This window comes from Monodelphis domestica, chromosome 7 (assembly GCF_027887165.1).
Source record: "Monodelphis domestica isolate mMonDom1 chromosome 7, mMonDom1.pri, whole genome shotgun sequence".
Lineage (NCBI taxonomy): Eukaryota > Metazoa > Chordata > Mammalia > Didelphimorphia > Didelphidae > Monodelphis > Monodelphis domestica.
In genome coordinates this window covers 277,112,305-277,130,362 of record NC_077233.1, presented here as the reverse complement: position 1 = coordinate 277,130,362, position 18,058 = coordinate 277,112,305, and the positions used below count along the sequence as shown (strand labels likewise).

The following is an 18,058-nucleotide window of genomic DNA, read 5'->3' as shown; positions in this document are numbered from 1 at the left end:
GATCCCTTGCTTTCTTTTCACCTTTTATTTTTCCAGGTGTCTCCTTTAATTCTTTTCCAAAGCAGAGCTCACAATAGGTGACATACAATTTTTCCTGCATTAAACCTAGGCCACTTCCTGTTTTCTCTTTTTCAAATAAAAATTTTAAATAATTTTGACTAGATTTTCAAGACTTCAGGTTCTTCTTATACTCCATTCCTAACCAGGAGCTTGCTATACCTCTAACTAAAACTAAATACCACAATTCTTGATACATCTAATTTCCCCAGCTCTTCACTACCCAACATTGCGTCTTCTTTGAAAGCTTTTGTGGCCTTCAAATGGCAACAATCCATATTCTACCTGATAATTTAAGATCTTCAGTTTCTTCCCCAAGCCTTCCTAAAATTTTTGCCAATGCTTTTCTGAATCCCTTATGGCAGTATCATTTGTAATCCTGGAGATCATTAAAAGTAGCTAGAAACCAAACAATGACACATCTTGTAAAACTCCCACACATGTCAGAGCTACACCCTAGAAAGACAGCATAGCTCTTTGTTCTCAACTAGAGCACTGGGCTCTAGTACCCTGAAGAAGATGACAAATAACAAATAAATCCAAATGACTGTGTCCAAAGGCCTCCAATATCCTTTTGCATCTTTGAGAAATGGATAAAATTTAAACAAATATAAAAAAAATTGGGTCCCCTTCTAGAGAAGTTAACTGTTCCAAATCAAAGAATCAGAGAAAAGATTCATAAAGTTTTATAGGAAACCTGTTCCAACATTACTTGAAAAAAAAACAACAGGTGACAGTTTCCATATCATAAATCAAATGATTTGCTCTAAAGTCAATTACAACAATAATTTTGATTACATCAAATTAAAAAGGTTTTGTACAAACAAAACCAATGCAACCAAAATTAGAAGGGAAGCAACCAACTGGGAAACAATCTTCATAACAAAAACCTCTGACAAAGGTCTAATTACTCAAATTTATGAAGAGCTAAACCAATTGTATAAAAAAAACAAACCATTCTCCAATTGATAAATGGGCAAGGGATATGAATAGGCAATTTTTAGTTAAAGAAATCCAAACTATTAATAAGTACATGAAAAGTGTTCTAAATTGACTAAATAAACTTAAATTAAAACAAATAAATAAATGAATAAGTAAATGAAAAAAATAAGTGAGTAAAGTCAATCTGCGTAGTACTGAAGAACTGGGATTAAGAAAATACATTCCGTATACTTACTGTCTAGTGTTTGCTGAGTTCGAACACCACCATGTCCATTCTGCATCAGAAGAAAAAGAGGACAAGTAAAAATTTGTTTTGAAAATTTCAGTAATAGTTTAAGAAATTAACAACTAATTTAGCTATGCTTTTAAAGGGAGAGAATAGAGGGCAGGGATGCCTTGAATGTTAATAATAATAATCAACATAACAGATGAACAACAGCATTATTTAAAATTAAAAGCAGACTATAAGGTGCTAATAGAAATAACTTTAAATTTTAATAAATGGTACCCTGAAAAAATTTCATGATCCAGATAAGAATTCAGGGAGCAAAATGTTAGGAAGTAGAAACAGAACCTATTAACTACAAAGAACAGAAATTCATCACGTGGGCAGGCAATATATCTCAAGTTTCTATGTGAGAATCCTAATGGCAAAATATACAATTGTTCTAATGACTTGACATTAGCAATATAACAAACTCAAAGCTGCAATGTTATTCCTTTTATCAGCTGGGATTTCAACAAATGTTACCAGAGTACAAAAAATACACCAGTAAGTAATGATTGTGATTATAAAGAATCCCAAATTAGGAATAAAAACTGAATTAGCCCTCAAAGAAACCATAAAGTTAAAAAAAAAAAGATATTTAAGTTAAGTAGATATATTATCATAAGGAGTGAAGAATACCTTAACCCCATGTCCACTCAAGTTTATTCAGAGTAAACAGAACTATTTCCCAGAGTAACCTCACATACTTAATCAGACTCTTACAAAATGAAATATCGTAATAGAAGGATCGTATTGAATTATGATTGGCTAAGTATATATTAACTTAAGTATTTTTTCTTTTCCAAAAAGTGAAAATAGGGGATGAGGAAAAGAACCATAGGGAAAGAAATTCAAATCCTTTTTAGAGCTAAATGATAATCTTTGGCAGGATGAGAAGACTCCTATTATATAATATTTCTCATTTCTTCCCCCTCCCACATTTAAGGATGAGAATGCTTAATTCTATTTTTAGTACAATCATCTAATCCTTAATTCAGCTTTATGCTTTCTATATAACTTGCTTCTAAGTCTCATGTCCTCTTCATACTCTGCAACGAAAACTGTGGAGGAAGAAAAGACAATCTGTTTTCCAGAAGAAACAATGGAAGTAGGCACATAGGCTCCTATTGTTAGGTACATGCTCTGAGAAAAGTCAGTCAGTCACTAAGCATTTATTAAGCACCTACTATGTGCCAGGTACTGTGGATATTTAAAAAGAAAAATGGGCAGGGGAAAAAAGACACAACACAGTCGCTGTTCTCAAGGGACTGAATGACAGTCTAATAAAAGGTTTGTCTTAACCCTATTAGAATATTATAAGCTCCAGGAGAAAAGGAACTATACTATATTCCTCTTTCTGATAGGCATAGCTCAGGGCCACAAAGAAGTAAAAACCATCACTCATTTAACAAATAACAACAAATGACAAATCAGTAACAAACATTTCATCAAAAAAAAAAATCAACTTGGTAGAAGCTGTTCCGCTGTTAACTATAGCTGATAAATAGCAATCAATTCAATTTAAACATTTCATAGATTTAGGGTTACATACTGAGTGATGTGCTACATAAGCAATTGAAGGGGATCTAAAGTCCTTCCTTGACTTTGGAGAAATGTATTTAAAATGGATAGGGGAGGGAATCTCTGGACCAAAAGGACATCCAAATGTGGGAGTAACACTTCATTCAGGTGGTACTCTAACCACCTCTGACTTTCTAGTTATCTTAAAAAAAAAAAAAAAACCACCTTACACACACCCATAATGGTACAAAAAAGAATTGATTGGAAGAGAAAATAGATAGAAGGGTTGACAGGGCAGAGCAAAAAGAAATTCTCATCATTTTAAAGGGAAAAAAAAGAGCAGCTTGTTACTAGATGGCCATTCTCAGTATAGCATAGGATATTTTAGACTATATTTCAAAGATGGAAGGTAAACACATACAACAGTATTTTTAGTTACCTTACCTCAGTAAGATATTTTTAATATTGTTTTATTTACAATAAAATTGAACTATGAACTCTATATTATATGGCACTATTAATAATTTGAAAAGAACTACATATATATATATATATATCTAAGCCAAGGAATATCAGGAATATTATTTATTAGTTGTTAAGGATATAAAAATGAAACCAGATACCATCCCTACTCTCAAGCAGTTAGTAAGGATTGGGGTGAGAATAGGGGGTTGGCACGTGTGCACAGAGAAGACCCCTAAGCAAGGTAAAAGATATACCTTTTATTAATAAGTTAGAAGAAAAATTATTATGAGCATGATATAACAGATGAGGCTTAATAGAAGATGTATTATCAGATTTGAACCTTAAAAGTGCGTAGGGATTTCAAATGGTGTAAATGAAGAGATGGATGGGGTAGATTCCATTTCAAACAGAAAGCATTAGTGCAAGAAAAAGAATAGAAAAAGAAAAGTCAAATTTAACTAAAACACAAAATAAAAGAAACAGATACAAAGCAATAAGTAAGAGGAGTTAGAGCTAGATAATGAGGGACTCCTAAATGTCAATATAAGAAGTCTACAATTTATTTGGTGAGAAATGTAAACATTACCGGTTTTTGAGAAAAGGGGCAGATATAATAAGAATGATGCATTGGAAAGATAAAATATGCAGAGGTGCAAAATATAAAAAAGGGAAGAGACAAGAATACTAGGTAGGATATTATTACTATTATTATTGTATAGGCAATCAATCAACCAAGAAGGTCTAAACTAAGGTAGCAGATGAAAAGACAAAATGAATACATAAAATTTACAACTGACAGAATGTAAAAATTGAATTGCATTTAGGAGGGGGCTAGGGAAAGGAAAAAAAAAGATAACTCTAAAATTCTAGACAAAATGATAGGGAAAATGTTCAACTTTTGGACCAATGGGAGTTGCCAGTCAGATATAGCAATAGCCAGAAGAAAGTTGAAGCCACAAGAACTCTATTTATGGGAAAGGTAGGGAATGGAAGTAAAGAGAATGACCCACTGAAAGAGTTGAAAATAATCGAAGCCATGATTATGAATGAGATTAGCAGAGGAAGAAATATGAAGAGATGCAAAGAGACAGTAGGAGAAGAGCGAGCTATGGGGGATAGGCAGAAGTAGGGATTTAGAGAAGACAATTAATTATGTAAAGGAGAAAGGGGCAGAGAGGTACTGTAGCGGGAACAGCACCGGCCGTGGAATCGGGAAGATTCATCTTTATGAGTTCAAATCTGGCCTTAGAAACTTACTAACTGGGCAAATCATATAACTCTGTTTGTCTCAGTTCCTCAGATTTAAAATGAGCTGGAGAAGGAAATGGCAAATCAATCCAGTATATATAGCCAACTTCTATTATTTAGACTGAGGCCAAGAAAGGTTAAGTATTTTGCCCAACGTCACACCTCAGTGTAGAGTAAGCAGTTTTACTAATGAGGTAGGAAAGTTAGGGTTGAGGATGGGGATGAGATGGAGGAAAGAAGATTCGCATGACTTTGACAGGAAGGTAGTTGCGAGGAATTGTAAGGTGGGTCAACACTGAAGGAATATGATAAATTGTGAATAACAAATTCTGAGTCCTAGGATGGAAGTTTAAGAGAGTCTGGGTCAGAGGTGGAGGTTATAATGAACAACATAATGAATTTAAGAACTCCAGGGAGACAGATCTTTCTTCAACATTCAACTTTCTCCTCCCTAGAGCCTTCATCAGATTCTAATTTGTGTTCTACCGATGTGTATAGTTCCTTCCTTCTGGTTAGGTTAGGTTGGAAATGTCTTTCTCTCACACCTTGGTTCCTTGATAGGCCGACAAGGTGGCTTCCTCAGAATTTAAGAACTTCTATGAATCAACCACCCCAGCATCTTTGCTCTATTGGGATCAGAGATAGGCTGATAAAACTGAAAAACAGCCAAACCACAACAAACAAGGAGAAAACTGAAAGCAGCTAAGCTAAAGAAGTAGAATAACCATGAGAGAATAGTTAGAAAACCCAAAAGGTGATAAAGTATTAAAAATGATAGGTTGAAGAGAGCCCAATGTTGCAGAAAGAGCAAAAGGACAACAAAATGTCACTAGACTTGGTAATTAGGTAGTCTTTGAGTGGAGAAATCAGGATGGTTAAGTAGGAAATGCAGAATGCAAGTGATTAGGTAATGAATAAGTAGTACCTTGTATAATAATAATGATAGCTATTATGTTATAAATAATATAAGCAAAGTCAAAGAACTATTTTTTTCATTATGGGTAGACCTGAATATATTCGTAGGCTAAGGAAAAATTTGGGAACATTAGGAGTTGCATGAATAGAAAACGTATAATCGATAAAAGATGACTGGAGAGGATGACACCAAGAGAACAAGTAAAAAGGTCAAGTCAAGGAAGATTACTGGAATAGACGAACAGAGGGATTTCATATTAAATAGGCATATATATCTCCTTACATCATAAGGCCTCACTAACAATAGCTCAATTGCACTATCTACCACAACTAAAGAAACAGGATGAATAGTAGCATGACATGGAGAACTGAATTCATACATACCTATCCAATGCCAAAAGACCAATATGTAAACAAATAAATTTAGAATGGTAAACTGTACAGATCTATGTTTTAGGAACATTAGCACGACAGTTATGAGGAAGATGGATTAGAGAGACTATGGGAAGGGTGTAAAAGCATAGACACCAATTGAGAGAAGTTTGAATGAAAGGTGATGGAGGTTTGAATAAGGGTGACAGCTGAATGAATGGAAAGGGGGGAGACGGATGAACGTCAAGTTGTAGAAATCAAAATGGGAAGGGCATATTTTAAGACTTGTTAACCTGGAAAAGATAGGAGGGGAAGGTTGATGACTTTGATGTGGCAAACCTTGGAAGTACGTAGGAGCCTTCAACAGAAATTAGTAATCTTTAAGGATGGGCATATTTAAGGGGAGAAGATGAATTCCAATTTAGACTGGGTTTGAGATGACTAAGGAATAAGCAGATGGAGATACTTACTGTGACAGCGATAGAAGTTGTTTCAGATGGAGCCATGGAGCTTTGGTATGCTATCCTGCTATGCACAGAATTCTGGTCGTAGGAGGAAGATGTTACGGGACTAGTGCTCTGAGATGAGTTGGTCAAACTGGAAGAGGTGATGACGGAGGTTGTATAGGTCGACTCCTGTACTGTATTGGATATTGGCAAAGAGGTATTCAAAGGATCACTGGAAAAAGTAAAAGTTATTTATCATCTCAGTAAATAAATGTCATTTCAGATTTCTTCATGAAATACCACCACCATATTACTTAACTGACTAGACAGATCTAAAATGAATTAAATATTGTGCTTGATTACAATTTCACACTTAAATAGGCATAATCAAGACCCCCTCCCCAAAGCCAATTTATCTAAAAAACTTCAAGTTCTAGAGGGTAGAAACAGTGACTAAACTTTAATTGGAGAAATGATCATAAATGATCTCTTAATGGGGTAGAATCTAAGGGTTTTTAACTCATCCTTTTCTTTGCAAAGCCTTGAGCAAATTCCTTAACAATCCTATTCTAGTTTACCAGTTAGAAAGAGGGAATAAGTTAACTTTGATCTCGATCTCCTAGGGGATAATGTAGGCATTGATTTTAAAACTATTTAAGCACACACTCCAAATGTAATTTTTCAAAAATAATCCATTAAAAAAGAAGCTGCACAAATCATATTAAGATAGCAAGTCCCCGCCCCCATTACTACCAAGTGATCAAGTCAAAACTCAATGCTGATCTGTCAAGGATAATATGGAAGGCATTCTTTATAACAGTGTTTGTGAGCCTTTTAGAGAGCATGTCCCCAAACTGCACCTTCAAGCTGACTGTGACCCCCCCCCCCCCAACGCAGCAAAGGGAGGGAAGAAGTGCTGAAGGGTGAAGGGGGTGAGGGAAGCAAAAAAAGAAAAAGTAAACAGAGCAGCCCATCTTTGACAAGGCTTTATGAGATGGACAACGTAAGTGTTTCATTTTCAAAAGAAAAGAGATACTCTTTTAATACAATATTGAAGTCTTGAAGAAGGTATAAAAATAAAACACCAAAGAGAGGATGGAAAAATTGTAAGGCCTACCAGGCACAAACCTATGGGAGAATAGGGAAAATGAAACAGTCAATTCAGTAGCAGTTTTCTAAAGCTGGGATAAATTGCTTGTTAAATTGACTGTGCTTTAACATCTTCTCTATCTTTGGTTCATATTAACAGGGTGCTAAAACACTGGTCCTATAAGTTTGATGTCATATTCAAGCCTTCTGTTAGCATCATGATAAAAAGCTAAACTGTGAAAAGGAAGAGGTTCTTTTTGCTTCCTCTGAGCAGCTTACTTCCTCATTCAAATATTCAATTTGCTTTTCCAGTTATTAATCATCACTGTCACAGTCATCCACATTTGGGCTGCCTTGCATGTTTCCTCCAATTCCTCCATTTACTCATTTTTGGAATTGTAAAGTGTAAATTATAGGGGAAATATGGCAGTGGACAGAGAGAGAATATCAAAATCAGAAGACAAAGGTTAAAGTCTCATCCCTTAGACATTTAGGTTGAACAACCCCAGGCAGCTCATTTAACCTTTCAGTAATAAGTTGCAGAGAGGATGTCGATCTGCACTGATGGAGGCAGTTAACACACAAGGAGTTTCTTATAACAATGAAATCAAAGGACTTGTAAGGGGGAAATTTTCCCTTTTTACTTGCATTTCCTTCAAATGCAATCCCTTTTTGAGAGTCCTTTTTTTTGCTCTAAAACAACCAGAGCTGCTTTGCTTTAATTTAGAAAGCAAAAGCATCATAAATGGTTTATATGTTTACTTCTGACTTTATAATAGCTAATAATAATATAGGAAACTTCTCCAAGAAAATCTCAGAGGAGGGATTGAAATAAACAGGGCATGTGGTAATAATGAAAAAGTATCTTTTCTTCTTTTTATTTTGTTAAGAATTCTACAGCAAATGTCTCTCAAGGACAGAGCAAAAATAAATTCATACCAATATATGTCCCCTTGTCTACTATTGCCATAGAATTTATTTCTCTTATCCTCAAGGGGGAAAAAAAATCACCATCTCACCATTGATGAGCTGTTGAAAGGCTAGATTATATTTTTTTGAGGACCCAAAAATAGCCATCATGTTTATATGGAATTCCTTTTGAAAGAGGCATCGGTTTTAACCTTCTACATGACTGTTGGAAAAAACCATATATTTCTCCATGTTCTCTTGAAATAGGATGCATGAATCCAATAAGCAGATTTATGGCTAAAATGTACATGTTTCCATTTAAAAACAAGTATATGTTGAAAAACAAACAAGCATTCCTTCTTCCACTTTGACTTGAACTTATATATTTACTCAAAGGAATTTTTTAGTTGTTAAAAAAAGATGCTAAAAATCAATGCCTAAAAAAGGAATGGTTACAGAGATTTGGGGGAGCTGAGCACGAATATTGCTCCCAAGAATGTTTTCTTTCACACAACAGCCAAATAAGCATTTTACTCTCTCAAATTTCCACTGTCAAGAAGCAACACAATGCCATAAACTTTCAATGTCCAAAACTTTATCCTTTCAATGAGCCATTCTGACTCAATTGTGTTTGTACCTTATAAACACTGAAAATGGCCAAGTGCCTAAAGTCTGAAAAAAAGATAAATTGTATACCTTACAGGTTTTGGATACAAGCTGATTTGGGCTTGATTACTAGTTTCACTGCTCAAGGCTGATCCAAATTCAGGGAGAGAAGGTTCCGATCCAAATTCCAGAGCTCCAAACTGAACATTTAACCCTGGAACATCCGCTGATCCTGGCATTTCCACTGCAGACACAGGGATCTGCAAGAAGATGAATGTTTTAGACATTCAGGGCATAGCATATTCTTTTGTGTCAAGAACATTCCTGCATAGCAAACGTCCTTAAATGTCACTGGATGGTAATGGAGAAATCTGTGGTATAAAGGGATTTAGAAATGGAGGATGGGATGAGGGAAGAAAAATGTACAGGAATGTCAGATACACCATAACCAAAAAGTTGACGACCTTTCTTTTGAATGCATATAATTTTATATCAACATTCTCATTAAAGAACTATTTTCTATAGATAATATAAAAGCAGCTCAATCTCTAAGCAAGGGGAATGAATAAAATAGTTTCTAACTTATATAAAAAGTCTCTAGTATTTAGTACCTACAACCTCCTATTTTTATCCTCCTTCAGTATTATTAGTCCCGTCAACCAAGAAACAAATATATTTTTATATGGTACATTAAGATATGTGTGCAGAAAATAAGTTTCAATAACTTATAAAGGAGAAAGATCCAATTTTCAAATTCTTATCTATTGTAATGTTTTTGGTAAACATAACCTTTGGTTAGGCTACTCACCTTGGAAGATGGTGGTACTCTCCGTTTTGGGGGTTTGATCTGTTTTGGCTGAGTTTGCGGAGCTGACACTGCTTGGTGGTCTGCAGACATGCTAGGGAGCTGCAGCATTTTGTTCACAGCTGGGGCATTGTCTCTGGAGTTTTCTCGGAGTTTTACCTGGGAGGAGAAATTCTCCAATCCAGGAGGAGGAACAGGGATGGGCTGGGTCTGGTGTTGCTGTCGCTGGCTCAACTGGCTTAAAACTGGGGATGGCTCAGGCTGAGATTTGAAGTCTGTCAAATACCCAGAAAGAAAAAGTCCAGAATATCATGAGCACTCAGTTACTGAGAAGCTTCTAATTTGTGCAATTCTTTCTATCACTGTCATGTATAATTGAGGTAAAGAAAACAATTATTCAATCTACCTTCTAATTTAGTCAAGCTAGTAGTTTATCTTTGTATATTTGGCAATCTAATTTTTACATGAATGGTATGACTATAATATGCACTTCAATAACAGGTTTTTTCCTAAATAAGATAGACAGTTGAAGTGAAAGAATACTTGATCATTTCAAAGAAACAAGTGTAAGCTTGTGTTAAAAGATATCTCAAACTATAACTGTTATAAATGAAAATGCTAAAAATTGGTAAATTCAATGAGTGGTAATGGTACTAGCAACTTGGTTTGGGAGAGGGGGGAGAACCACTTCCTTTTGTGAAATTATCTAAGACTACTTCGATGCTTTTATGGAACTCACTACGATTCACTTGCTTGAAATCAAAATTCAGATCATTTCTAGCTGATCCAATAAAACTTTTAACAAATAATATAGTTTAAATGCTACTTAGATAAAGAAGGAACATAATTTTAATGTGAAAGAAAGCATGAAAACACCTAGAAACCAGGGGAAGAATTAGTTTATTCCTCTAATTCTAAAGAAAATCCTAAGAAAAAAAGTAAATCCTTTGCAAGAGTTAAACTTAAAAGCAAGGCAAAAAGAAAAGAGGTTCAAGAGGAACAATAAGACCTTCAGGTTGTGTTATAGTATTTATTACATCTATATACTGAAAAAAAACAAAATATCAACTCACATCTTTATACTGAAAAAACCCAATATATCAAAATAAACTGAATGACATTTTCAGAAGTAGCATATCAAGTCTTTTGAAAATTCTTGATAAAAATTGTATTCTCTTTAATTCAGCATGAATTTCTATAATTGCATTTGCCACAATATTATTTCTTTAGCATTTACATAATTCACCTAGTGAATATCATGCTTCTCCTAGTGAGTATCATGCTTCTCCCAAAAGAAAGTATGACAGATGTTGAGCTTATTATCTGTAATAGAAAATGCATGCACTTACCAAACTGATTCATTATAGAGGACTGGGGAACTGGGGGTTTAAGATCCCAAGTAGAAGTGGTGGTAGGAGGACTAGTGCTGTTTTGTTGTGAACTCTGCGTGCTGAATTGGCCCAGACTTGGAGATTTCAATTGGTCCAAGATCTGGGAACCAGTGGGGTTTGCCATCTTTGAGGAACCGAGCTCTCCAAACCCAGAACCAAGAACTGAAGACTGTATAGATAGGGGGAAAAAAAGAACTTTCCTTAAAAGGAAGAATAGGAGATGTGAAATATACAATGTTTTCATCAATATTTTAAAAATCTAAAATTCAATTCAATACTATTTTTGAAACCAGTTAGGGGGAAAAATAAATGAAATAAAATCATTCTGATATGGAATGACAACTATCCATAAACTCTCCTTACCCGACAAGTTCTAATGGGGAATCTGGCAGATGGGAGTGTTTGTTATATATAGATTTCTTCTTTTTTTTATTGCAACAAAGCACACCCACCTTTCATCTTAGAATCAATATTGTGTATTGGTTTCAAAGCAAGAGATCAATAAAGGCTAGGCAATTGGGATAAAGTTACTTGCCGAAGGTCACACAGCTAGGAAGTATCTGTGGTCAGATTTGAATCCAAGTCTTCCTGTCTCTAGGCCTGGCTCTCTATCCACTGAGCCAAATTATATATTGAACAAGTTCATCCAAAAGGAATGGTGATGATAATAACTACAAAATTCAACAGTCAAAATAATGTAAGGTTTGAACAAGTTGATGAGCAAATACTGTAAAGATAATATTTGAGAGAAGAAACATATCACCAACATGTGAAAGTCATCAGTGTCAGCTACCTTAACAAAACATACACACTACTAGACTAATTGTTCTCAAAAGGGGGTCAAGAAATAAATAACAGCAAGCTAATCAAAGTAAACCACACGACTCAATGACAAGTCATATTATGAGGTGGGTGATATTCCAAACCAAACACTGCCAAATGCAGACACAAACTTTTTATAACTAGACCACAAGGATAACCAAGTTTTATAACTTACATGCTTTAAAAAACATTATTCTTATCTAATGAAAACAATTGCAATTATTTTCTATTTTACTTGACTGTCCTATGAAACCTATTATTACTGAATACTATTTTTAAAAATTTGCTCGATGCTTATTATGCATAATCCAAATTATCCATAAAGTTAGGACTAGAACCAACTTGAACACCCAAAAGTCTTTTCTTCAAATTCCTGAGTTTAACCTCATCTGTTCATTGTTAGTTCAGTCATTTTAATTTTGTCCAAAACTTTATAATCCCATTACATTTGGGGTTTTATTGGCAAAGACACTAGAGGGGTTTGCCATTTTTCTCTCCAGTTCATTTTACAGATGAAGAAATGGAGAAAAACAGGATGAAGTGACTTGCCCAGGATCACACACAAAAGTATGTAAAGTTGGATTTGTATTAAGGACTTCCTGACTCCAGGTCCAGTGTTCTTCTAGCCACAGGATGCTCCTAGCTGGCTGATCTAGTCTGGGCAGTGATTAAATGCAGAACAGGGGACAAACTAAGGTAAAAGAGAATCAAGAAGAAACTGAGTGATTCCAAACACTGGGGTTTCTCTTATCAAGATCATTTCCAGACACAATTGGTTTAGGTTTCCAATCAAATATTAAGACAAAAATGAGGTAGTGACAGATGCCAAATAAGAATCCTTCAAATTTATACACACTCTGAAAAAGCATACAATTTAAATTCTTAAAAGACAGTAAGCCAGCCTTTCCTACAAATAATAAACACTATATATCTAAAACCATCAGCAAATATCATCTGCAATAGGGATAAACTAGAAGCCTTCCCAAGATCAGGAATGAAACAAGAATGCCCATTATCACCTCTATTATTTAACACTGCACTTGAAACAGTAGCTGTAGTTATTAGAGAAAAAAAAGAAATTGAAGGTATTAAAATTGGCAATAAGGAGACCAAGCTATCACTCTGCAGATGATATGATGGTCTTCTTAAAGAATCCTAGAGAATCAATGAAAAAACCAACAACTTTATCAAATTTGCAGGACACAAAATAGACCCACATGAGTTATCAGCATTTCTATATATTTCCAACACATCTAAGCAGCAAGAATCAGAAAGAGAAATTCCATTTAAAATCACCTCAGACAAAATAAAATACTTCAGGAATCTATCTGCCGAGACAAACACAGGAACTATATGAACACAACTACAAAACACAACACAATTAAAATTAGATTCAAACAATTGGAAAAACATTGATTGCTCATGGGTGGGACAAGCTAACATAATAAAAATGACAATCCTACCCAAATTAATTTATTTATTCAGTGCCAAACCTATCAAACCATGAAGAAACTCTTTTTACTAAATTAGAAAAAGCCATAACAAAGTTCATTTGGAAGAACAAAAGATCCGAGGATATCATGAAAAAAAAAATGCAAAGGAAGGTGGCTTTGCATTATCAGATCTGAAACTATACTATCAAGCAGTGGTCACGAAAACAATTTGGTACTGGCTAAGAGACAGAAAGGAGCATCATTGGACAGACTTTGGGAAAGTGACCTCAGCTTTTGGGGGGGGGGGGGGAGAGCATGCAGGCGGGCACCAAAATCCACTATTTGATAAAAACTGCTGGGAGAGATTAGGTTTGGATCAAAATCTCACATTCTACACCAAGATAAACTCAGAATGGGTGAATGACTTGAATATAAAGAAGGAAACTCTAAGTAAATTAGGCGAACACAGAATAGTATACATTGTCAGATTTTTGAGAAAGGAAAGACTTTAAAAGACCAAGCAAGAGTTAGAAAATAAAAATCACAAAATGTAAAATAATTTTGATTACATTAAATTAAGATTTTGTACAAACAAAACCAATGCAACCAAAATTTGAAGGGAAGCAACAAATTGGGAAACAATCTCAAAACAAAAATCTGACAAAGGCCTAATTACTCAAATTTACAAAGAGCTAAATCAATTGTCCAAAAAAAGAAAAAAAAATAAAGCCATTCTCCAATTGATAAATGGGGAAGGGACACGAATAGGCAATTTTCACCTAAAGAAATTAAAACATCAACAAGCACATGAAAAAGTGTTCTAAATCTCTTATAAACAGAGAAATGCAAATCAAAACAACTCTGAGGTATCACCTCATACCTAGCAGATTGGCTAACATGACAGCAAAGGAAAGTAATGAATGCTGGAGGGGATGTGGCAAAGTGGGGACATTAATGCATTGCTGGTGGAGTTGTGAATGGATCCAACCATTCTGGAGGACAATTTGGAACTATGCCCAAAGGGCGATAAAAGACTGTCTGCCCTTTGATCCAGCCATAGCACTGCTGGGTCTGTACCCCAAAGAGATAATAAGGAAAAAGACATGTACAAGAATATTCATAGCTGTGCACTTTGTGGTGGCCAAAAATTGGACAATGAGGGGATGCCCTTCAATTGGGGAATAGCTGAACAAATTGTGGTATCTGTTGGTGATAGAATACTATTGTGCAAAAAGGAATAATAAAGTGGAGGAATTCCATGGAGACTGGAACAACCTCCAGGAAGTGATGCAGAGTGAAAAGAGCAGAACCAGGAGAACATTGTACACAGAGACTGATACACTGTGGTACAATCGAATGTAATGGACTTCTCCATTAGTGACAATGCAATGATCCTGAACAACCTGCAGGGATCAACAAGGAAGAACACTATCCACATTCAGAGGAAAAACTGTGGGAGTAAAAACACCATGGAAAAACAACATGGGTCGAGGGGGATATGATTAGGGATATAGACTCTGGGTGAACATCCTAGTGCAAACACCAACAACATGGAAATAGGTTCTGTTAAAGGACACATGTCCAGTGAAATTGTTTGTCAGCTATTGGAAGGGTTGGGGAGGGGAGGGAGGGAAAGAATAGAATTCTTGTAACCAAGGAATAATGTTCTAAATTGACTAAAAAAAAAAGATAAGAAAAATTTAAATGATCAAGATAAAAAACAACTTAGTAAGCCATAGAAATAGCAAAGGTGACACTGGCTTTAGGGAAGCACCAAAAACAGTAGTCCTCATTGAAATTTATTCTTATGAACAAAAAACTTAGTGAATATGTACTGATTCCCTAATTTCCTCTAAATGATCTAAACCTCAAATTTTGTTCTTTCTAAACCTATATTGATGCCATCTGCTCCTTACTTTTCTAAGCATGCCTTGGATTTGCTTAGATAGCATGCTGCACATGGAACAAGCAAGCTCTGGACATTTTCTTGATTAAAAAATGGTAATACATTCCTTAAAGGGTCTTCATAAATATAAAAAAGGGGGAAAATACACATGTGGTACTTTGCAAACTATATACTATTTAAACTCAAGTCTCTATTTATCTGATAAAATGGCCTACATGGCAACAATTCTAGATAAATTTACTTCATATCTATCACCAGTAAAAGTATCATTCTATTAACTATTATTTTGTTTTCAAATTATTTCCTCTCCCTAACTTGGTTCCTATGTGTAAATGTTTGGTGACTTACATTATTTAAGGCTGGAACAATACTAGTCCTACAATTCTCCTTTTCAATTCGTGAGACCATTGAGTTGGTTATGGGATTTAAGATAAAGCAACAGATCTAAAAGTTGAATAAACAGAGAAACTATAGAATTTCTCATCCATCTGCTATGTCTTATTTCTAGAACTTTTATTATATACCTTTTCATTGATATCAGGAAGAAAGTGAAATATTTAGGAGACAAAAGCTGCATGGTAGTCTAATAATTTCATACCGAGAAATAACACAGTATGCTATCCCTCATATTCAACTTGATGTAATCGCACCATTATATGCATCAGCTCTATGACACTAATAGTTCTATTTCAAAAAAGGATGATTTGTAATGGGCACAATAATCTGCATTTTCATCTGCAACATTTCTAATGACTATTTTGAGTGTTTATGGCATTAGTATATAAAAGGAATATCTATAACATTAGCATTTACTAACTATAAAAGTTAAAACTTACGACCACCAAGCTGGCTAGGATTTGAAAATTTTCAAAATGGGAACTATAAAGGATTACAAAGCTGAATTAGTCTAATCCATTCATTTTCCAGATGAAGTAATTTCAGGCCCAGATAACACTTACACCAAGATCAAAATGCTTGTTAGTTAATTAGCAAAGCTAAGACTAGAAACAGGATCAGATATCTGCATCTTTCAAGGACTCAATTCAAACACAAAAACCATGCTTGGCTCCTTTCCCCATGTTTTTTAATGTGTTCTGCACAAATCCTTACTGCTAAATATAAAAATCTATTTTGAGTAAAATTTTAATATTATTTAGTAACAACTGACTAACTGCCACCACCTCAACAAGTCCTGTTGGTATTCCTCTGACTTCCAAAAGCAATAATCATATTGTAGTGACATGGAAAATAAAGACATGAACACCAGCATTTTAAGACTAGAGATGGACATAGCACCACTTCACAATAATAGATGCTCCACAACAATAATTTCAATTTCATCAATAAGACGTTGAATATTTTCTATGTCCTAAAAGAACACAACTATTTATTCCATTAAAATATACCTATATATTAGTCCAGAAAACTCAGAAACAGATGTATTCCAACATTTAATAATCAGATATGTGCTTGGAAACTATGACATCATTGTATCCTGGACTACAAAAAAAAATCTTATTTTCCAAATCAGAGTGGCAAGGCTCTGAATGATATATATATATATACACCCTGAGATTCCATACTGAAATAAAAATCAATTACCAGACTTTGGGGAGAATAAGAGTTGACAGTACTGGAGTTGCTAGTTCCTGATGCCATCTGAGTGTTGTGTTGAGAATTTGTGAAGACCAGGGCTTGGCCAAAACCCTGCTGTTGAGAAGGTTCAAATGAGTTGACTTCTGGGACTTGGGTAGAAGTTGAAGGCTTCTGGAGCAAGGCCACCAAGTCAATGCTAAGAAAAACAATATGCTAGTCAAATACAGATCTTATCAGAGGATATATTGAGAAGTAAAGTAACTCAAAGAAAATTTATGTGAAAAATCTATTAGCAAAGGAGTTTCAATCAAGTTCTGGTAAACAAGGTTTTAAAAAAAAAGGAGGTATGGCATAATCCTCAACAATCATAGAAATTCAAAAGGGGTTATAAAATGTTGAGAGAAAAAGCAGTAAAAATGAGCTATATCTACACAGAAAAATTAGGAGTAACTCTGAAAACCTGTTTTACTTCATTTTTATTCTATTTTAAACCATTTACTACCATATGAAATGGGAATTTGGGAGGCAAATTGAATAATTGGGAGTCATAATAAATAATGAATTTTATTAGGCTAACTATCAATCTTTGGTTATTATTATAATTCAAAGAAACACTAGGTTTACCAAGTTGTTGCATTTATTTATAGAACTCAATCTTTAGATGAGAAGGGACTCCACAAGTCAATACCTGAACCAAGAAACCCCTTTAAAAAATAACTAAGGGGTCAGCTGGGTAGCTCAGTGGATTGAGAACCAGGCCTAGAGACCGGAGGTCCTAGGTTCAAATCCAGCCTCAGCCACTTCCTAGCTGTGTGACCCTGGGCAAGTCACTTGACCCCCATTGCCTAGCCCTTACCACTCTTCTGCCTTGGAGCCAATACACAGTATTGACTCCAAGACAGAAAGTAAGGGTTTAAATAAAAAATAACTAAGAATGTTTCCACAGTCTTTGTTTGAAGACCTCCAGTAAGACGGCACTTGCCTATAGCTACCTGAAACAGAGCATTCCGGGCTAGCGCAATTTTTCTCAAGAAGCTTTTTCTCCCTTACTTCAAGCTGAAAAGTATCTTCTTCAATCACTACTGCGAGATTGCATTATGCTTTTGAAGCTAAACAAATCCCTGTTACAAAGGAAAAGGCCCTTCCAATGCTGCCATCATGGTATTCTCACCTTAAGTTTAGTAGGAAAATGAATATGTAGATAAATGGATACTGTTTAGATTTTAGACAGGTTAGAATAGTAGTAGCATAGTTGTGGGTTAGTTTT

At 34.9% G+C, this 18,058-nt stretch overlaps 1 protein-coding gene and 1 non-coding gene across 18 annotated transcripts in view; both read right to left on the bottom strand.

Moving 5' to 3' along the window:
* Positions 1–18,058, bottom strand: part of UBAP2 (ubiquitin associated protein 2) — a 122,672-nt gene that overhangs the window by 26,020 nt on the left and 78,594 nt on the right. For all 17 annotated transcript variants that reach the window (XM_056803896.1, XM_056803894.1, XM_056803901.1 and 14 more), the window contains 6 exons: positions 16,798–16,987; positions 10,993–11,203; positions 9,647–9,918; positions 8,929–9,098; positions 6,259–6,466; positions 1,235–1,274 (listed from right to left, as the gene is read on the bottom strand). In XM_056803896.1, coding sequence (XP_056659874.1) covers positions 1,235–1,274; positions 6,259–6,466; positions 8,929–9,098; positions 9,647–9,918; positions 10,993–11,203; positions 16,798–16,987 — 1,091 coding nt within the window. The remainder of the gene's footprint in view (positions 1–1,234; positions 1,275–6,258; positions 6,467–8,928; positions 9,099–9,646; positions 9,919–10,992; positions 11,204–16,797; positions 16,988–18,058) is intronic.
* On the bottom strand, positions 16,612–16,696 carry LOC130455699 (small nucleolar RNA SNORD121A). Its single transcript, XR_008913798.1, has one exon. It is a non-coding gene; the product is annotated as a small nucleolar RNA SNORD121A (small nucleolar RNA).